At 31.9% G+C, this 22834-nt stretch overlaps 4 protein-coding genes across 4 annotated transcripts in view; 2 read left to right on the top strand and 2 right to left on the bottom strand.

Annotated features, from left to right (window-relative positions):
• Positions 1 to 1626: 1626 nt before the first annotated feature.
• Positions 1627 to 2385, top strand: N7539_005310 (uncharacterized protein; the record flags this gene model as incomplete). The annotated part of the gene is made up of 3 exons (XM_056934912.1): positions 1627 to 1908; positions 1993 to 2155; positions 2207 to 2385. The coding sequence occupies 3 exons, from the start codon at positions 1627 to 1629 to the stop codon at positions 2383 to 2385; spliced, it is 624 nt and encodes a 207-aa protein (XP_056790106.1).
• Positions 2386 to 2597: 212 nt separating this feature from the next.
• Positions 2598 to 2995, bottom strand: N7539_005311 (uncharacterized protein; the record flags this gene model as incomplete). The annotated part of the gene is made up of 3 exons (XM_056934913.1): positions 2598 to 2742; positions 2797 to 2825; positions 2879 to 2995. 3 exons carry the CDS (start codon positions 2993 to 2995, stop codon positions 2598 to 2600), a joined length of 291 nt encoding a protein of 96 aa, XP_056790107.1.
• Positions 2996 to 3818: 823 nt separating this feature from the next.
• N7539_005312 (uncharacterized protein) lies at positions 3819 to 4304 on the top strand (the record flags this gene model as incomplete). The annotated part of the gene is made up of 1 exon (XM_056934914.1): positions 3819 to 4304. One exon carries the CDS (start codon positions 3819 to 3821, stop codon positions 4302 to 4304), a length of 486 nt encoding a protein of 161 aa, XP_056790108.1.
• Positions 4305 to 5366: 1062 nt separating this feature from the next.
• Positions 5367 to 22834, bottom strand: part of N7539_005313 (uncharacterized protein) — a gene marked incomplete at both ends in the record, with an annotated part of 28475 nt that continues 11007 nt past the window's right edge. Inside the window, 2 exons of the mRNA XM_056934915.1 lie at positions 5367 to 5378; positions 19218 to 19362. Of these exons, the coding sequence (XP_056790109.1) occupies positions 5367 to 5378; positions 19218 to 19362 (157 nt within the window). The remainder of the gene's footprint in view (positions 5379 to 19217; positions 19363 to 22834) is intronic.

Raw genomic sequence — 22834 nt, forward strand, 5'->3', positions numbered from 1 at the left:
GGCGAATTCCCTCAAGCATTTACCCGGTAGACTGTACGAAAGTGGGAAGAGTGTGCAGTGACGGCGTCTCAACAGAGTGCACCCCTTCAAGTTTGGCGAGCTTTGAGCACTGAGGCGGTGTCCGGTGTAGCCTAAGGCCACCTTCAAGAATGGGTGGGTATCCCTGGTAATCGCCTGCTCGGCTTTTGAACCTCTGTGTCCTTTCATGTAAAGGCACTTTCCCTTTGGCGTTGGGTTGGCGTAGGCGTGTATAAGAACGGCATGTCTTATTATAATCGAGAGCTTTATTATTAAAATATATCACGGATTTTCTTCATGATCATCGAAAGGAAAATGGTAGACGACCGCTGTCTTCTCCATCTCAGTGCTTGAATGCTCCATCAAACCATCCTTAATACTCTGGAAGACAGCCCTTTTAAGTCTTTCAAGAAGATATTTGGTTCCAACGGCGTTTGTCTTATCTGGAGAATACGTCAGGACTTTGGAGAACGGAACCCCATCGGCACACAGAAGAGCGAGTGTGGTAGCTTCACTGGCCACTGCGTAATGGCATAATGTTTTGGAACCGTCGTCTTGTAAGGCAGTCTTGCAAGAACTGCATATCCAGAATTGAAGGTGATTTACCTCAGTTCCCTCAGTTGGCTGCCCAAAAAAGGCGGTGAATTCCACCGCCTGCTGTTTTCAGCGATGCTGACGCATGTTCCTTTAGGGCCATAAAGCAACCCAACCGGGTTCGAGTGGCAGAATCGGCACAATTCTGCTTCATCATTGGCTGCGGTCTCATGGCACCGAGGCAACATGCGGCCCATGCAGAAATGCTGAGTCATCGATCATGTGGTCTAGCTATGCGATATAAGGGTCGACACCTCCCCTGGTTTCATCAAGTTCACTCAACTAGCTGTTGCGGTGGCAAGGATGTCTCGCCTGATCTGGCGCCTGCGACAATGCCCCCTGTTTCGGCGTCCTGCTTCACCCGTGCGTCAATTTGCACAATCAAATTTTCAACTTCTCGATTCAAGCACATTGCTTGAGGAAGAAACGCTTCCGTGGTATACACAGAGTCGCTTTTATCCTGTAAAAATTGGTGAAGTTCTTCACTCCAGATACCAAGTCATTGGAAAGTTGGGGTTCGGGGGTTACTCGACGGTTTGGCTTGGCAGGGATCTCCAGTACGTTCGCTGGACCTTCACGCGGATCAATGTGCCAAGAATTAATCATGGGATAGGCAACATGTTTACGTCACATTGAAGGTGTTTGAGCGCCAGTCAACCGAAAGCAGAAGAGAAATTGAAGTCTATGATCGCCTCAATAATGCCAGTTCAACCCACGCGGGCGCCATGTTTGTTCGCACGGCGCTGGATAATTTCCAGATTGGCCCAGCAGATGCTTACTATCCATGCCTCGTCCACAAACCTCTAGGCATAAGTCTGTATGACCTTCGAAATCAATTTGCAGCAAAAATACTCCCTGAAAAAATACTTAAATTGACTTTGCACCATATCCTACTTGCCCTGGATTTTCTGCATACGGAAGCTGACATTGTTCACACTGGTATGATGACTCCAATATCTTCCAAAAAAATCAGGCCTGATTCAATTTTTGTCAGATATACAAGAAAAGAATATCATGCTTGGGATTGACGATGTTTCGATATTGTCCGATTTCGAGGAGGAGGAGAAATCCAATCCCAGCCCTCGGAAGATCACCGGGGATCGGGTGATCTATTCTTCTCGGAGCCTCAGAAGAACGAAGCAACATGGCCGGCCTGTCCTGTGTGATTTTGGTCAAGCTCGATTTGGATCCTCTCAATATTCTGGTGACATTCAACCTTATATTTATCGAGCTCCAGAGGTACTCCTCCGAATGTCTTGGGATCGAAAAGTCGACATTTGGAATGTGGGAGTCGTTGTAAGCAGGCATCTTTCTGCCTTTTTGCTTGATTAGATTATGTCCACTGAAAGATTACTCCGACTAACAATGAATAATTCACAGACCTGGGATCTTTTTCACAAAGGGCATCTATTCTACGCCAGAGACTCGAGGAAGAAGAACTCAGATTCTCATCACATCGCTGAAATGATTGCACTTCTTGGTCCGCCACCAAAGGAGATGATCCAGAGCAGTGAATATGCTGCGGAATTTTTTGACGGTGAAGGTACGTCTTCAATCAGTTAATATCACCCGAGCTTGACTAAAAGGAATAAAGGCAATTGGAAGGGAGTAGTTCCGATTCCTTCATTAACTTTGGAGCAGCTCGAAGGGAATTTGCATGGGACGCAACAGAAGCTTTTCCTTGAATTCATGCGCAAGATGCTTCAATGGCGACCAGAAGAGAGAGCCTCAGCAAAGGATTTATTGTCGGACCCCTGGTTAAAATCGCCGTAATGTCTTGCCTGCTGGAAACTTCTTCAGTTGACGGCTTAGGCCATTTGTGTTGTTACGCGTGAGGTAATTGGACCGGTACTAGACAATACAATGTACCTGCGTTCAACGTATGTTGATTTTTAATTGTACTCTCGGATCATTTGGTGATAAAGTCACGACAATAGAGGCTATCTGAGACGCTTTGATATCCTCTGCCTCAGCAATGGCAAGAATCAACCAATGTTGATTTTTTTGGACGAGCCATCTAGGTGGACGTGGGCCCTTCGCATGGTCTTGTCATCCCCATCCTTGAGACGGATCGATACTACATCTTCCTTATCATCTGGATCATCGTGCGAGCGATGCGGTTTGGAGCCCCTACATTGTTCTATTAGTTCAGTTTCAAGGTTGACATATGTTGCAGAGAAAGACCTTATCTCAGCGTTCTTGAAATTCGGGTCCTATTGTATTTGTTAGGCAAGACCAAATTTCACATTATCGGCTGGTCACTCACAGCCTTTTCTTCCGCATCAAGAAACTGAGAAACAGGAGCTTGCCACTCAGGAGGGAGGTCACTTAGTTTGGTTTTCCCAACGATTTTGTAAAGGCGCTGGGCTGTTGACTTGAACATTCTGAAAACAATTCAGCTAACAGTGGGCAGAAACAATGAGAGAAGTAAACGTTAGGTCATTTTCCCATCGAAGGTCGCCCGAAGGTATATTTATATCGTAAGTAGGTGGTGTACGAGAAGGGAAGTGCTATCATGACAAGGGACCTAGACCTCTGTTTTTCTCCACTTCAAAGGCGGTGCAGAGATTGGATATCATGCAGAGAATCTCCCGCATATACCTGTAAGTGGATTAGAGCCAATCCTTTTCGCGCGCGTGGAATAAGCACCGGCGGGAACAAATCCTTATTTATTGGTCGACGAACACCCTCTATTCCTGTTGCTCGTGTTTCTGCGGCAACATTTCGTGCGATCTTGTGTCATGGTAGGAATAAAAGAACAACCTAAAGCAGATGCTAAACGCGGCCATCCGGGGCTGCGGGTCATGTGGCTATCCTATAGTATTGTCGAAAGGAGCACCACCTGAGACTTGTTCACGTTAATTTCCAGTTGCGGTTTGAGCTGGGATTCCAAGTCATTTTCCGTGTGATGGACTCTGCAGCGATGGCACATGTTAAACTTCCGCTGATGGGACACAGATGCACAGCTGACGTGGCCGTAGGCAAGTGGGATGCCACGTCTTGGCATTAGCCATCCGTTAGTCCCCTATTTTGCTTTCAGGGGGTGCAGTCTATACTTGTGATCCGTGTGCGGCAGATCAAGACTTTAATTGGTGCCTCTCAGCTAGTATTGGAGCCTGCTCGATGCCCCGCCCCCGGTGCCCAAACTATATTTGAGGAATCAATCCCGCAGTTTTCCAAAGTTCTTAGCTACTTCGAGACCCATCATGGCACCCCAAGAAGCTGAGGTTCTATCAGCGTTAAAGCTTCTTCGTGATACGCCTAGTGATATGCTCAACACTCATCGTGACCTGGCACTTCGGACCTTAACACAGATTGGACGGGCTATCAACGCCCATTGGATTGAAGATGAAGCCCCGAACAGGGTCAATGTGGGAGTCCATGGCGGACCCTATGGACCCACCGAGCCAGAAGCCCAACGTCCACAATCAGATACTTTCTCGCAACTCATAGTCTCAAGCACGCCTTCTCAAGAGAGCAATGCTTCAAGCCTACCGGGCCGTGGGCTCTCCAAGTCATCCTCAAAAACTTCTCTGGAAATCACTACACGCAAACGAAAGCGACAAGCGACCAAGGATCCACATTCCGCGGCATTAATCGGAGCTGCGAAAAAGAGGCTCCCTCGAATCCTCGAATTCTGCAAGTCCTATGCTTCTCTTTCCGAGATACTGCAGACCGAGCAGGAGATGTAGTTTGCAGATAAAAGGATTGACCACCTGAAACAAATTGACGGCAATAAAACCCCAACCGAGGAACAGAAGCTTCTGAAAGGATTGAGTCAACTATCTCTCGCCCAGCAATTCACCGACTGGGAGATTACGCGAGGCTGGAAGCCGAGAGCTGATGTACTCTACAACGGGATCGGGGCCCATCCTCCTAAAACTGCTGGAAAAATGACTAGATTTGCCAGAGAACACGGCTACCCTGAATCAGACCATAATGTCATGCGAAAGGGGATTCAGCGAGGAACGAACCAAGTTCTTTTTCTTAAGTTGCTGAACGACAACTCCACCTCGCCTGACCAAAAAGATGCCGCTAAAGGAATCCTAGCCCTTGTCACAATTTTCGAGTATGCTCTATTTCAAGCTCTTTCAGCTTCGGAGTTACCAACACTCGCAAAATCCTTGCTGCAGGAATGTGATAGTTCTGAAGTCATTATTGACAGCCAAAGCGGCCAGAGAAATGTTGTTCTTGCATCAGCACGGTATATTTCACAGTGGTTTGAGAACTTGAGTAGAGACTTTGAAATGATCTCACAAACAATGAAACGGAGGAGGAGAGACACCCATTCACTCGCACATGTGACATCTTCTCAAACCGGCGATCGGCCTGTGGCTCCGACTCGTGCACGGCCTGCGGACTCCCAGTCTGAGCCAAATGGTGAGCCAGATGGAGCGTCGAACTGCCAACCCAGCGATGTTATTTACCCAAGCATGAACTCTCATGAGCTCACGACGTTCTCCACGTTTCCTCGTGCTGAATCAAACCCCCAGAGGAGTCAGACAAATCCTTCATTCATGCAACTTCAACAAATCCCGGAAGAGGTTGAAATTGTGCCAAACCCAAGATCACACGATCTAGCTCAATTCTCTAGAAATATAACCGACGTTAATTACAGCTTAGCCAGTGACTCTGAGTCATGTAGCATGTCCCACGAGCTAAGTCTATTCTCCACCAGCCCGTTAAATATCCCAATCCAACAACATCTGTTCGTCCCACGGTCGTGCTCTGCATTTCCCGGTGATATTCGCAATCTATACCGTTTTCTAGGGGGTTTAAAATACTATATCGATCCTATAATAATATGGTATCTAATCGGATACCGTGACTTATGTACTACTAAATTTTAAACTAGGTTATCTTTGCTACCGTACGGATACCTTAAAGATAAACTACTATAGTACAAAAGACACGGTAATACTCCCACCGTTACCGTAGTAAAATTAATACTAAGTTTGGTACGTAAACCTTACTACTATAGTAATACCGTTATTATATAACTATAGTATTTATGTTATATTAGACCTTCTATAACGACTACGCTAGGGCTATGTATTAAATACTTATTATAGCTAGATACTCTTTATTACTTAATACCTAGCGGATACCCCTAATTAGGATATATACTTTTAATACCTAATATCTTATAATACTTCGCTACTATAATACTATTATAAAAGGTCGATATCTATAAATTCTCTTATATTTATTAAGATACTATTATATTACTAGGTAGTATACCCGATAGGACTACTACTAGGTATCTACCTAGATAGGATACTAGAGTAGTCCTAATACTACTATCTAGCTATATAGCTAGGATACTCGTCGGTAACTTAATATATATAAATACTTACCCGCCCGCCTATATCCTAGGTACCGATCTTAGATATCCTCGTATTCTAGCTATACTTAGTAGAGCCCGATATTATTAGTAATACTACCGAATAATTAGATCTAAGATTATATCTATAGCTAGATATAGATAAGATCCTAGATTAGAGGTACTTACTAACTAGGTTATAGATACTAAGCTTCTTCCGGGACAATAATTAGTATTATAGATAGATAAGAATATATAGTATACTAAGAATCTTAACTATAGATATAATTACTTATATACTATAGATATAATTATAGTATTAATCTCTATTACTATTTACGATTATACCGTAGAATTAGATAAGTTTAAGTAACTAGGTTATATCTTAATATATATAGAATATTAATCCTTATAGTATTAATAGGATACTTATATTATATATCGCGAAATAAAGTATATCTATCTAAAGTTCTAGAAGTACTCCGGGTAGTCGTAGACCTCGATCGATAGGACCTACCTAAGCTATAGGCGATTAGCTTATATTAGGTTAGCTAAATAATAAGTCTCTATAGACTATTTAGAAGTTAGGGCTTACTTCCTTATCTCTAGATTATATAAGTATAAAGACTAGCTATCGCTATTAGATCTTATAGGAACTTAGAGATACTTATTAAAGATTTACTTATAGATATCGGATATATAGATACTATATATAAGTCTAGACGGTATAGATAAATATAAAATAGAGTTAGTTAGGTTATCGGGTAGACTAGGCTCGAGTTTAACTAGAGTCCTAGGAGATAGATAGTATAGTCGGGTTAGGTAGGACTTACTTATAGATATTAGTAGTACTATATAAGTCTAGACGGTATAGATATAGAGTAGTTATAAGTTATTTATAGCTCTCTTAAAGTGAAGAATAGGTAGTAGTTAGGACTTACTTATAGATATATAGGTATCTACTATACATAAATCTAGCGGGATAGATAGATATAGCCTATAGGAGTAGAGTTAGTTAGTCTTATTCTATAAGTAAATAAATTTAATAGATAAATACTAGAGAGATCTCACGGATAGATAAGATAAAGCTATTAGAGGCTATTATTAGAAGTAGTAGTATATACTCTACTCTTAAAGATAGACCTATTATAGAGATTTATTAGGTCTATATTAGCTATATTAATTAATAAGAGTAGATATATACTACCGGATAGATAGTTACTAGGAATAAATATACTATAGTTATTATTTTAAATATCCTACTATCTTAACTCGGGGAACTATCTAGGAATAAGAATAGGATCGGGAATAAGTTAATCGATATATAAATAGAATAGATATATACTTATATAGGTAAATCGGTAGTAGATAGCTAAACTAAGGAGTATAGATATTAGTTATCTTCTATAATATATAAGTAAGACTAATAGAAGGAAATATAAAGTCTATTCTATAGGTAGATAGATAGTAAGCCTAGATTATCCTAAGTCTCTAATAAAACCTAGGTAGATTTATACCTATAGCTAATAAATAGCCCGAGCTAGTACCTAGTAAAATATAATATAGGTATTATTAAGATAGAGCTAGAGATAGACTCTAGTAGTTTTAGAGAGGAGAAGAGATAAAGATAAAGTCTAGTCTAAGTAAGTAGATAGATAGATTAGAAGTATATATAGATAGAACTAGATAGAGATATCTACTAGGGCTAATCCTAGGAGATAATCTACCCTATAGAAGTTATCTATACCCCTACTATATTAAATAGATAAATAAATATATTATCTATTTTAAATCTTCTAAGAGATACTAATCTCGGGTATATCTATATTAGGACCTAGAAATAGACTAGAGGGGATTAATATATAGGCTAGTTAGGTCTCTTAGATCTAAGTATAGGAATTCGCTTCTCTCTATATATATAATTAAAGATTAATATATCCTATCTCTTCTACTATACCCTATATAGGAATCTTCTTTATTATAGAATTAGTCTATCTAGTAGATAGTAAATATATCTTAATAGAATACTATCTATCTAGTCGGGTAGATATAGAAATAATTCTACTAAGAAAGGACTTGGATAGATATAAAGTTATTTTATAATATAAAAGTAGTAATTATAATTACTTCTAAACTTATTCTCTACTACTATCTATATAAGTAGTATATATTAAAGTAGAGATTCTATTAGATAACTCTTAGATACTAGTATATTTTTTTTTCGGAATAAGAGACTATATTATATTTATAGAAAGTTAGAAAGTATTTATAAGATAGGAAGTATAATAGGAAATATCTACTAAAGACTACTAGCTTAATTCGCCTAGAAGAACTTAATCTCCTAGATATAGTAAATAAATTATTTTACTCTATTAGCGATATTCTCTTCTAAGCTAATATAATTATAGTTCGGATTCTTATAATATAGTATTATATACTCGCGCTATATTCCGATATATAGAAGACCGATAATTTTATATTATAAGTATACTATAACTATATAAGATAGATTTAAGTCTATATCAACTATTCTAGTATATTTTACCGGATAGATATATACAAAGACTCGGGGTTACTCTTAATAAAGCTAGTAAATAAAGAAGCCTACGACTCTCGCGATCCGAGATAAGTTATATCTTATAAAATCCCCTAATAATATAGTCGTATTATAACTTATATCGCTATATTAAATACTACTAATAGAGTAACTTATTAGTCTTAGGTTCGAGATATTATTAAAGGAATTCTAGTAATACTAAAAAATTAAATAATATAAAAAGTTAGTAGGATTCCTTATCTATATCTAAATAATAGTTTCTTAAACTATTTTATTTTTATACTACTAAAATTTAATATATTAGGTAGATTAAAATCCTATTAATATATATACTATAGACTAGTTATAAAAGTATAAATAGCTCTTAGCCTTAATAGATTATTTAGAATAGTAATATATAGATAATAGATATTAGTAGAGGACTATATCTAGATATCTTTATAGATTAGAGTATTATATCCTTAATAAAATATTTTAGTATCTTATATAATATTAGTCTAGCTATCTTATAATTTATATACTCTCTCTTATATATAGTTTAGTATCTTATCTTTTAATATAATAAATAATTTTATAAAGATATAAGAGTATTATAGGATAGAAAATTAAATTATTTTTATCTTTTCTAGGTTACTTAGATTATATACCTCTTTAAGATAAAGATAGAGAGTATATTAGAAGTTCTCTTAAAAGAGTAATATTTATTTAATCTTACGATAATTAGTCTTTATAACTTACTACTTAAAAAACCTAATTTTTATTAGTTAGTATAAATATTAAGAAAACTTTTAGCGCTAGTAATACTTAATAATTAAGATAGTTCGAGAGATATATCGAGATCTATCCCCCTTTCTTTTATACTTATACTAACTAGTACTTATTCTCTCCTATAAGAATATTATAGTTCTAGGGAATAGCGTACTCCTATATCTCCTCTAGAATATAAATACCGAGATATATATTTAGTCTTTAGATTACTCTTAGCTAGTATTAGCTAGATTTACTTAATTTACCGATCTCTATTATTTACTATATCGGAATAATAATAACTTCGTTAGAGTCTTAATACTATTTCTTAGTTGTCTTTTCATTAAAAAATATAATAGTAGCTTTAAATAATATTTATAGCTTATATCTAGTATTTTTAATACTTTTATCTTAGATCTCGTAGTTATCCTTATCTATCGATAGCTATACTATAAGAGAGTTACTCTAAGTAATAGCTATAAATATCTAGATTATCTCCTTCTTAAGTCTATATCTAATAAGAAGTCTCTTAGGCGAATAGATATAATTTAGAGCTTCGAGGAACTTAGTAGGAATCTAATTTATCTTTATATAGCGCTATAGAAGTAATAGGAATATAACTAATATCTATATATATTCTTAGATTTAATAGGAGTTAAGATAGTAGATCGGCGATTATAGTTAGGTCTAACCTAGGATATAAGAGAACTAATAAAGTTTCTTCCTAAAAGATTCCCTTCTCTTCTTAGATAGTATTATATTTACTAAAAGCTTATATACTAAGATAGATATCCCTTTAAATTCTAAATAATATAGATTAGATAGTAAGAATATTATTATATTAATAGTAGATACGATCTTAAGAAGTAGTAGTAATATTAATATAATAATATTCTAAGGTTTTAATAGAACTTTTTATAATTACCTTTTCTCCGGATCTCATTATCTTCGCGATATTACTAAAGAATTTTATAGTAAAACTATCCTTTAGCGACGATCTTAAATTCTAGATTACCGCGCTTAGATCCTAAAATAAGATATTTTTAATAACTTAGCGTTATATCTAGACCCTAGAATCCACTATTTAGCTACTACTATAGTATATTACCGGTAAATATAAGAGTAAATATATAGATATATATAGATTTACTATTATCCTATTAAACTTTAATACCTTCTTTAAGTTATTAAAGTTACGGTAGACTTTCGATTATATTATAGAAATTACTTCTATAGGGCCTAAGTATTAGAGAAAGAATACTTAATCTCTTAGACTACTTAGAAGATAATAAAGATATAGGAATAAGATAGATTTCTATTAGACTCTACTAGATCGCGTAATAGATACTAAATCTATTAAAAAATAAGAGATAGAAAAGTAAGATATACTACTTATTATATATCTTCTAAACTAGATTCTTATATCTAAATCTCTTAATCTTAAGCTCTTCTCTAATTAGCTTTATATATTTAAGTTTAAATACTCTCCTATTATTATAAAATATTTAGTAAATTATAAGATTATAGTACTACTAAGAAATCTAATATTACTAGTCTATCTACTTTAGATCTAGGAGAAGATAATAGTAATATATCTAATAGACTTTCTTAAAAAACTATAGTTTCTATAATAAGACTATTATAGTCTAGTTAGAGAATTTAATAAGTTTATATTTTATAATATCTAATCTAGAAACTTAAAGAGCTATATATTAACTTTAAGTCGCCTCGGAAGAACTAAGTAATTTTCGAATTTATATATAGAGCCCTATATTCTTACTACTATTACTATACTATCTATCTATATAAAGAACTAGACTAAAATATATTCTAGCGCTAGTAAATTAGTATTAGTAGGATATATTATTATAAGTATAGTAGATAGTATCTAAAGGAAATATTAGTATATCTCCGGCTCTAGAAGTATATACTATAAACCCTCTAGAATTAGCTCGGATTAAACTATCCTATAAAAAAGACTACTAGAGTTTAGAGGGGTATTTAATAAACTATATAAGACTAAAAAACGCTCTAGCTTAAAATCTTAGCGACTATAGTAGCTTAATTACTAGAGATATTAGATTTATAATATAGATATATTATATAATAGATTCTATAAGTATATAATTAGCGGATAAGAGAGTTAGAAGCTTAGATAAAATAACTAGTATAGTAGGGAATCCGGTTATATATATATAGAGCAGATAGTCTATTAAGGTATATATACCTGATAGTAGCCTTACGGTCGGGAGAGGCTGTTTAGATATAAGGAGAGGGAGTTAATTAACTTAATAACCATGATAATACGGATAACCATACGGATACGAAGGACATGATACAACTATCGGATTAAACGGCTTTAAGGGAGTTTAGGATAGTCTTTATAGTCGGATTCTTTATCATTATAATAACATACTCTTTTTAATCTTCCTCTTTACCTTCGGACATCCTACGGATAGGTATTATACGGTCGGGCTAGGAGATCTCTGGATATACGTGTTAGTAGTTATGGTTTAGTTCCTCTATGACTCGACCTATCTAGTAAGATCAGACTACCTTAAGTATTCCCCTCTATACTAGGATTTATCTTCGGAGGAGTTAAAGATTCTTAATTTACCTATAGAATTTTTACTTTAATATACTAAGCTTTAGTAGTAAGATATAAAGTAGTTCGATATTATTAAGATATCCTAATACCTCGAGAAGGCTATTATAGTCCTCTTAAGATATCCTACTTAAGATTATCTATATAGCGAGATTTCTATAGAAAGGGTATATACTTTATATAGACTAAGAAAGATCGATTATTTTAAAGGTCATACTATAAGGATTTAAATATAAAGCTAGTATCTTAGCCCCTATTAAAGACTTATTTAGTTCTAAGGAAAGATTATATAAGATCTAATCTATAGTTAATTAATCTCTTAATCGGTAGGAGATAGTTTCTTACTTACTATAGAATATATTAATAGTAATAGACTATTTAGGATAATAAATATCTATAATATATAGATACTAAGTTATTAGTATTCTATAAAAGTACTAAAACTAGGAATACTTTATAATATAGAAGAATTAACTAGTTTTCCTAGAGATACTAATTAATACTCTTCCTCTAACTATAGTATTTATAAAAATATTATCTATCTCCTCGATAATAGTATCTAATAGCTCTAATACTTTAGTTAATAGATTAAGAAGATAGATAATATCTTTATATATTATAGGATTAATACTAGGATTAAGAATAGCTTCTTTATCCGAAAGATACTAGAGCTAAGTTACTTTACTTTCCTTCTCTAAGATATAGCTATTCTTATTAGTATAGATTATACTAATAAGCTATATAATTCCTACTTCTTTACGATCTCTACTATAATAGGATTTATTATTATTTATATTACTTTTAGTAGCCTCTATAGTATTATTATTATTAGTAATATCTTTATATTTATAAATATTATTTTAGCTACTTACTTCTATATTATCTTTCTTCCTAATCTAAATAGTCTTAGTCTTAGTTACTAAAGATACTAAAATTATAATCTATAAGTAGATAGAAGAGATTTGTTTTAAATACTAGATCTTATAAGTAGATAAAGAGGATAATTTAATCTATATATAATTATCTAACTATCTAATATCTATCTCTTTATAGTTATAGATACTCTCTATATAGCCTAGATATAAGTCTAAATTATTCTATAAAGAAGAAGTATCGCTAATCTATATATTAATCATAGATTTATTATAGTAGGAAGCTTATACTCTAGATAGATTATAGATTTTAGGATTAAATACTATTCGAGTATCTATATTATATTACGCTATATTAGTCTCTTAGTATTCCGCGCTTTAGTAGTATAGTTAGAGATTATATTCTTAAAGACTATCTATATTTTAAAGCTAATTTTATTACTAGCTTAGGAAATTTACTAGTTAATAAAGTCTCGGGCTACTAATATAATAGTAAGCTCTAGCTATATAAACGCTTTTTTTTAATTATAGTTAGGTATTAACTAAGTATAAATAGATCTAGATAGATAGATAGATAATCATAGTAATAATAGGCTTATCTAGTATCGAAGAGTATTATAGTTATTTTAAGTATATATATATATAAGTAATATAAATAGGACTAGTAATTTTAAATAGATAGTAATCGTAGAAGAGCTAGTACCCGATCTCCTACCTAGATAATTATCTTAGATAACTAGAGCCTATAGGACTACTATCTAGGTACTATCTAGTATCTAGTAGGCCTAGTTTATAAAGGTATATCTATAGTACTAGTACTATACTAGTACCTAGAAGTAGTACCTAGTAGGACTCTTACTACTATACTAGTAATAGTAATAGTTAGAGTACTATATAGTAGTATATATAGTATTTAGTACTCTACTTAGTACTTAGTACTAATTAGGATATATAGATATCTATATAAGTAGAGATACTAATAATTATATATAAGTTTTATCGATAGAGGAGATAGATATACTATAGGCTTAGTACTAGATTAGACAGATATATTAGTCCTAGGAGCTTAGTACCTAGTAGAAGATACTACTCTATCGAATAGATAACTAGGTATTATAGCTAGTATAGTAATTAGTACTAAATAAAAGATATTAGTACTAACTATTTTAGGTAAGTACTTAGAAGATTCCATTAGACTTCTAGTATTAGCTAGAATAGTACTATCTAAGTAAATATTTTAGTAGAGCCTATAAATATATAGGATATCTTAGCGCTTAGCTACTCTACTAGCTAATAAGAGATATCTAAGTATCTTCTTAATAGGCTATAAGACTTCTAAGGATTTTAGATATACTTTACTTAGAAGAGATAGTATATCTTCCCTACTATCTAATAAGAATATATATTTAGATATTGGTAGATAAATCTCTAGGTAGTAGTAAGTATCTATTAGGCTATTTAGATATCTATCTATCTCTATTATCCCTAGCTACTACCTAATCCTAGATATCTATAGGTCTACTATTAAAAGATAGAAGCTAAGATAGTCCTATTATTACCCGGATATTACGAATAGATACCCGGAAAGAACTTACTACTACTCTATAGATTTAAATCTATAGCTATCTATTACTATCTACCTAATCCTAAATTCGACTCTATCTAAGTCTAGAAACTATCTAGGCTCCGATAGGCTAGAATAGCTACTAATAGACTTCTAAGAGTCTAATCTTATCTTCTAAGTATTCTAGGATATAATAATCTAGTATCTAGATATACCTAGATATAGATAGGAGATCTTCTATTTAGTCGGGCTATCTATACTAGTAATAACTTCTTAGAAGCTAACCTAGTTACTTAAGATATATCTTATATAGATACTCTATAGATTTACTAGATTAGAATTAGCTCCTATCTAGCTACTAGGTAGATATATTAGGTATTTTATCTTATTCTACCTAGATCTATAAATCCCTCTTATCTAGATAGCTACTATATCTAATAGCCCTATATAAGATCGAAGACTTAGACCGACGGAACTAGATTAACTTATATTTATATCTATAGATAGGTTTATCTAAGAATAATTAACTCTAAGAGCTAATAGGCTCTAAGAGATAGAATATAGAGAAGACTATTAAATTCTTAGCTAAATTTAGATTAGCTACATATAGATATCTACTTTACTCTATTACTAATAATAGATATATTAAATAGATTAGATACTCTATCTATAGATAATAAAAGCCCTAGTAGTATCTAATAGATCTAAGTTATAAGTATATAAAGTTCTAATAAGTTAAGTAATAAAGTTTTTACTATAAGTATTTAGGCTAGCTCTATTACCTAAATATCTAAGGCTTATTTATAGCTATATATATTAACCTAAGTCTAGCTAAGCTTATAGTATTAGCTCTAGTATTATATTTAAGTTATAATAGATATAATATAATCTTTAATGTCCTACTACCTAGGCTATTAGATAATCCTATATCTATCTCTAGGTAGATAGCCTAAAAAGTAGAAGCTTATTAATTCTTATTACCTAGATAGATATCTAGCTAGAGGAATACTAAGTCTCGGCTTCTACTAGTATAGATATACTCTAAGTAGATATTCTACTAATATAGAGATATCTATCTAGAAATACTAACTCTTATCTTTTTTTATCTCTATTCTAATAAGATCCTATTTATCCTATCCGTCTACTTAGTCTTCCTATTCTCTTAGACTAATCTTATCTTCCTCTTCGGATTATCTTCTATTTACTATCTATAAAACTACCTTCTTTCTAGTAAAAGTATATTTCGAGATCTTTAGATAATTATTATTAAGCTATCTACTAACTATCTATTAAGTTATCTAGCCTATATCCGATAGAAAATATCGATCCTAAGAATAAGGAAAATAAGAGAAATAGCTAGCGACTTCTAGCGAAAAATTAGTATATTATACCTTCTATTAACTTCTATAGTAATAAGTTAAATAAATACTATCTCTTAACTAAATCGATATCCCCTCTGCGATTCTTTAGTTCTATAAGTTAATATCTAGGAATAGATAATAGTATAATCTATACTAAAGACTAATAGACTTAGTATAAGCTATCTTACTATTATCCTAGAAAATCGAATACTAGACTTCTTATATACTAGAATTATATACTAATTAGAGAATCTTATACTATATTAGATACTAATAAGCCTTATATAGATTATATAAATAAGTATACTAATAATAAAGGAGATAGTAATAGGAATAAGATATTCTAAGTTAATAATAAGAATAATTTAGATAAATATATACTAGTTTTAAAATTAAAATCTATAACTAGAAAGAAGCCTACTTCTAATTATATCTCTATTACTATATTAGCTAGTAGAAGTAGTATAAAAAAATAAAAGCTAACTAACGAAATTAAGGAGAATAAGAGGAAATAGAATAATAAATATAATAATAATAACCAAAGTAACTATAGTAATAATTAGGATAATAGTAGCCTAGATTTAGATAAGAATATCGATAAAGATAGGGATAAAGATATCGAAGAGCTCTATAGTTTTAAATCTTAAGTATTATCGCGAAGTATATACCGGAAGAGACTAATACTTAAAACTAAACTATAAAATAAAAGTAATACTTAGAGTAGTAAAAGAATAAAACTAAATTCTTAGGATAGAGACTAAGATTATTTATCCTTTATAATTAAGCTTATAAGTATCTTCTTCTTAAAGTTAAGTAATAATTCTTGGTACTATCTTCTATTAGTTATTATTTACTTAACTATCTCTAGCCTAAAATATAAGTAAAGATCGAAAATACTATTTCTAGCCTTTATATATACTCTCTAATCTTCTAACTAGAGCTTCTTAATAAATATTCTCCTACTAGTCTTCTATTAATAGTAGCTTTCTAATAGCCCTATCCTTAAAAAGCTAAAAAGATATCCTATATTATCTACTTAAGGCTTTCCTATAAAAAGAGAAGAGTATTCCTCTATAATATAAGAAATAAGTATTCTTACTATAGGGATAAATAGAGCTATCGGCTTATAAAAGAAGGGATTTAGTCTAATATACTAAGATAGACTTATTATAAAAAAGAAACTTATAGATAAGCTAAGTTTATTAATTATATAGCTTAGATTATAACTTTTAAGTAAGAGAGGACTATAGTTAGATTATAGTCTTCCCTAATAGTCCCGAAGAGATTACTTCTAGACTTAATAAATAAAAGCGCCATAAAATAGAGAAAGAATTAGTAATAGAAACTAGACTTATAGAAGAAATAATTTTAGAAATCTATAATACTATAAAAGATTATTTAGATTAGTACTATATTCGATAGTATTAGATTAATAATACTTTAGCTCTTACTATAGAGATCTATCTAAGCTTTACTAATAATAAAGTAATTATTATATATAGGAAAATAATTATTAGTAATATAAAGAAGAACTAGAAGTCTAGAAGTTTATATAAGTTTAAGATATAGTAATTATCTAGTTATATATCTCTACTAATATCGATCTTTTATATTAAAGACTAACTAAATCTTATATTCTAGAAGTAGATTAGAGCGATAATTAAATAGGATAAAACCGACTTTCTAAATAAGAGGAATCTATTATATATTATAGATAGAGTAGAGCTCTATAAGTACTTCTTTAAATATTTCTTGAAGGATAAGCTCTTTATATATTTCTTTTAGATAGCCTAATTCCTAGATTTTAATAGTTTATCTCTAGCTAGATAGTAGTTCTTTAAGTATAAGTAGTTAATACTTCTATAATACTACTCTCCTAATATTTACTCTTCTATTAGATAATCCCTCTAATAGAATTTTTATAGACTAATAGAATATCTATAATATAGATATTTAGAGTAATATTACTATATATATAAAGATAAATATTAATATCTATACTTTAGATAATAATACCTATATAGATAGTAACTAGGACTATATAGTCTACTTCTAGGATAGAATATACTAGAGTAATAGCTTTATATATATTACTTAGAATAGTTTTAAAGTCTTAGTCTATCCTATAAAATATATTATTAGAAAGAGGAAAAATATTCTAGTAGAGGAGATAATTATATCTAAAGATAGCCTTCCTCCGAATTCCTCTTAGTTAGATAGATACTTCCTATACTAATCTAAATAGATTCTATATATTAGATTAGTAGCTATCGGCCCTTAATTTTTAAAGCTATAGATATCTAACTTCTAAAGATATCCTAGTCGTTAAATAATAACCTAGACTTAACTTTAATTAGGTCTATATTAGAACTCGCGATCTATCTATATATCTACCCGGATAGATAGCTATACTATCTAGTACTTCTAGATTACCTTATAACTACCGTAGTATTTATAGGGTATACTATAGTATAGATAAAGTACTACCTAGTAGTAGGTACTAGTCTTAGCTTTACTATAGCTAGATAACGAGAATATATTAAGGCTACTATAGCCCTCTTATAATACTATTAGACTATAGTTACTTAGAGATCTATAGTATTACTATATATAAACCGTATATTATAAGATACTATACTTATAAAAATAACTATATTAACCTATATTACTATACTCTTATAGTAGTAGTAGGATATATATAGTAAGATTGTAGTCGCTAAAACCCTATATTATCTTAAGTATAGTAAGTATAATACTAATACTCTTACTACTATACCCTAATAGTTATACTCCTCTACGGATACTATAGGACTAGTCCTATAGTAAGGACTATATAGTAAGTAAGCGATAAGTATTTTTAAAGTAGCTACCTAAGTATTACTATAGTAGTTATATTATATTTATTAATATCCGTAGTACCTTACGAACGTAGTATCTTAAAGTATCTAAGATAATATAGTAGCGTTTTAAAAATACCTAAAGATACGGATTTTAGACTTAATACTCCTTAGATACTTTATAAATACCTTACTACTCTGCAGAAATCTACCAGTAAATCATCAAAATACTCATATAATACTACTAAGTACTATAGTACTACTATTAAACTACTATTAAACTACTATTAAACTACTATTAAACTACTATTCTTTTTCAAAATACTATATAGCTAATATCGCGAGACTATAATACTATAATATTTCAAACTTATAAGCGGCCGGTATAGATTCAGTTTCGGAAATACGAACAACACAAAATATAGCCTCTTATGAGCTCTCTTCTTTTTCCACTATCCCTGCATGAAGGGCCGTGTCTTCACTCGCTAAAGCAGGACAAAGAGCAAACGTAGTTTCGGTTCAATCTTCACTTCATGGTTTGCCTTCATATATAGTCGTTTCCCTTCCCGAAGAGGCTTTCCCGAGGCGTTCGGACTGTTATCAAGTATTTACATAGGGATTATAAATACATCACCTTTGCTGTAGTGGAATGGCGCGTGTTTCGGACCGGGAATTTGTACCAGAGAATACCCCTATTTTTTGTCAGGCGTGTGTTCTAAACCAAAAGGGCGCGATATACCTTGCCAACCAGACCCAGCTTTTCCAAAAATGGACTCAGCTTCCGGCCTAGCTCGTCCGAGTCGTGAATTTCGAAATCATCAGCTTGTTTTTTGAAGGTTGCAGAGGAGGCCCATTGTGCGAATAGCTTGCGCTCCGCATCCGCGCTTTCATATAAGTCATCCTCATATAGATGTAGCTTGTCTGATGTTGTTTGCGATATGTCAAAATTCGAACTCCCGCCAGTCTTAGCGAATGAGCAACTCTTGTCAGGGCAAAGACGCTTTGAATGGTAAGGACAGTGGGAAAAACAGAGGTGGGGTGAGGTATAGTAGGGTAATCAGAGAGATGTTGACGGGAGAAAAAGTCTACTTGCGTACTTTTCGACCAGCCTTAATTAGGTCTATAAGCCTTGACGAAACAAGAGATAAAAGAACGAGATAGGTAGATCTGACTTCGATAAATCAGGGTCGTAATAGAATCGTACGAAAATTTTGTATTAGGAACTAAAAAGAGAAGAGGAATAAGAGACATAGCCTAGAGCCTAGCCTATAGCCCTACTCCTACCGTCTAGTATATATAACTATTCTTATAGTAAAATACGTTAAAAAAAAACTAAAACCAGAAAATAGTATCTTAGTAGGGTCCGAGCCCTAAATTCTATCGAGGAATTTTGATCTTTAGTCTAGTATCGGTAATTTAGTAATACTATATATAGGAATTTAATCTATATTAGTTATCGTCCTCCTTCGATATCTTCTTCTGTAATTAGGTTTATAGGGCTTTAATCTCTTTTTCCTTCTTAGCTAAAACCTCTTTAAATATTTCTATATAACGGTAATAAAGAGCCTTACTTCTAGTATAAGTAATAGCTAGATTCTTATACTTACGTCGAGCTCTAGTTATAACTAAGACTTTATAGATTAGCTTATATTATACTACTTTATTAATTTAAGCTACTTCTATAGAGTTACGTTTCTTGAATATACTAAGTTTATCGCGCTAATTAAGGATTTATTTCTTACGTCTTTATCGGAGCTTTCCTTTAGAGTTAAAAATAGTATTAAACTCTTCTTAAACTTTTATTAATCCGTAATTCTTAATATTAGAGATCTTAGTATTAAGATCGAATAGATTATTATCTTTATTATCCTTAGAATTAATAAGGTATCGGTAGTTAACTCGGAGATATCCTTCTTGTATCTATACTATAAGGAATTATTTTCGAACTTATCGACTAAATCGGATTAGCGTAATAATTTCCCGGTTAGTTAGTATTACTTAACTTCGCTTATCCTCGGTTATATTCTTGAATTTTAGTAGGAGTTTAGTATCCTCCTTTATCTCTATCCTAGCGTACTTTATTCGTAGGCTATTTAGATCTACCTACTACGTTAATAAGTTATTATTCCTTTTCCTAACGGTAGTTACTATACTAGCCTAGGATAGAGTAGAGTTTATTTACGTTACCTTTAATTAAAGCCCTAAGTTATTATCTATTATCTATTAATAGTTTTTACTACTACTAGGATCTATAATTATATTTATTATTTATAGGTTAATTAAAGACTTATAAAGTTATATAAAAGAGGTAAGGATTTTAATAAAGGGGGATAGCGAAACGATAAAAGAAATCTACTAGTTAAAGTAAGACAGAACTAAGATTAACTTCTATATCTATAGACTACTACTAATCTTTAGATAATCCCTCGGATTCCTATCGAATAGCTTTTAATAAATCTTACTAAGCTTATACTCTTTAAGCTAACCGCTACGCTTCTTCTTTAGGTTAATTTATTTATATAACGAATTATTTTAGGTAATTAAAAGGGTACTTACTAACTCTTATCCTAGAGGTTAAGTTATTAAGAATTATAGATCTTCTTTTTAAAAGTACTTAGGCGACTTTATAAGGTCTAGACTATCTTATTTCGAGTTTATATTCTTTAACTTAATCTAGAACCGCTTTTCTGAGTAGAACTAGATCGCTAACTTTAAATTCGCGTCGTCCCTAAATTTTAGCTACTTTATCCGTTTATTATTAACTTACTTCCCGGATTTTAGTTTATATATAGTTAAGGATATCTAGATAAATTTCTAGTCCCTCTAGTAGTTATAGAGATAAGTCTAGGTTAGCTTTTAAGATCTCTATTAGTATATCTTTAATAATTATTCTTAGTCCGGTATAGTAGGATTAAAATCCTAGGAAGACCTATACTAGTATAAAACTATAGTACTTAATCTATCGAGTATTAATAGATATAATAACTTAAGAGAGGTACTTATCCTAGTCTAAAAGGATATTAAGATTCTTAACGGCCTACGCTCTTAGTACTATAATTAATTATTAAACTATTCTCTTAGTAATTCCTATACTCTATAGAGCTCTAGATACTATAAAAATATATCTTACTCTATAATTACTTATTCGACCTATAAAAGAGCTAGATTTAAAATAAGATCCTCTATCTATATAGATTATAGATAGCTACCTAAAGTATATTACTACTTTATATCTTAAAAAGGTCTATAACGACTCCGCTATTACTTCCGTAACTACTCTAGCTATAATAAACCTACTAAAATAGTCTACCCTAACTAGAATATACTTATAGCCCTTATTAGATTCCGGAGAAATTAGACCGATATAGTCTATTACGTATATCGATATAGGTTCGAGTACCGTAATTAATAATAGAGGATCTTTTAGTAACCGGGGCCCTACTAGCTAGTATCTAGGATAAGATTTATAATACTTCTTTATATCCTTAACCCGCGTTAGCTAGAAGAACTTCCCTATTAGCCTTCCTAGAGTGATTCGGAAAGTAAAGTAGCCGTAAAGATTATATATATTATATAATACTTACGAGACCTCTTCCAAGGTAATATACTTAGTATATTCTCCTCGCTTCTCGAGGTATACTAGATATCCTTATCCTTCGATATAGATTAAATAATATCGCTTATCCTAGGGTATCTATTAACTTAATAATAATCTTTCTATTATCTTAGTATACTATTTATTATCTAAAAACTTCTTAAAAAGGGACCGTTCCTAACTTAGACTAACTAGCTTGTTATCTAACTCTCCTTAATAGATTTATATAATCGGTAGAGTATATTCTTCTTATTCTTCGAATATTTTAATAGTCTAATAAGATAACCTAGATAATCTGTCTACTATAACTTATAATTTACTAAATATATAAATAATATCGATATTATATTCTTATAACCGGTAAAGCTACCTTACTATTCGACTAGTTAGGTCTGCTTATCCGCTAAAAGTAGTTTTTAACGCGGAATAATTAGTATAAATAATAACTAGGTATAACAAGTCTTATATTAGCTATCTTACCTCTTCTAATAATTAAAATACTACTAATACCTCTTTCTCCGTTATATAATATCTTATCTAGGGCTAGATTAATATATATAACTAATATATAACTATAGACTCGCGTAGTATTATCTATCGAGATAACTATATACCCGGAGGGTAGTTCTTAATCTAGAATAAGATACTTCCTAGTCCTTTATCCGAAGTATTAGTAGCTAAATAGTACTATAAAGCTAGATTACTACCTAATAATTAAGTCTTCTTAATAAACTACTTAATCCTCCTAAATACTCTTTATT

This window comes from Penicillium diatomitis, assembly GCF_028827545.1.
Source record: "Penicillium diatomitis strain IBT 30728 chromosome Unknown utg000005l_segment0_segment0, whole genome shotgun sequence".
NCBI lineage: Eukaryota > Fungi > Ascomycota > Eurotiomycetes > Eurotiales > Aspergillaceae > Penicillium > Penicillium diatomitis.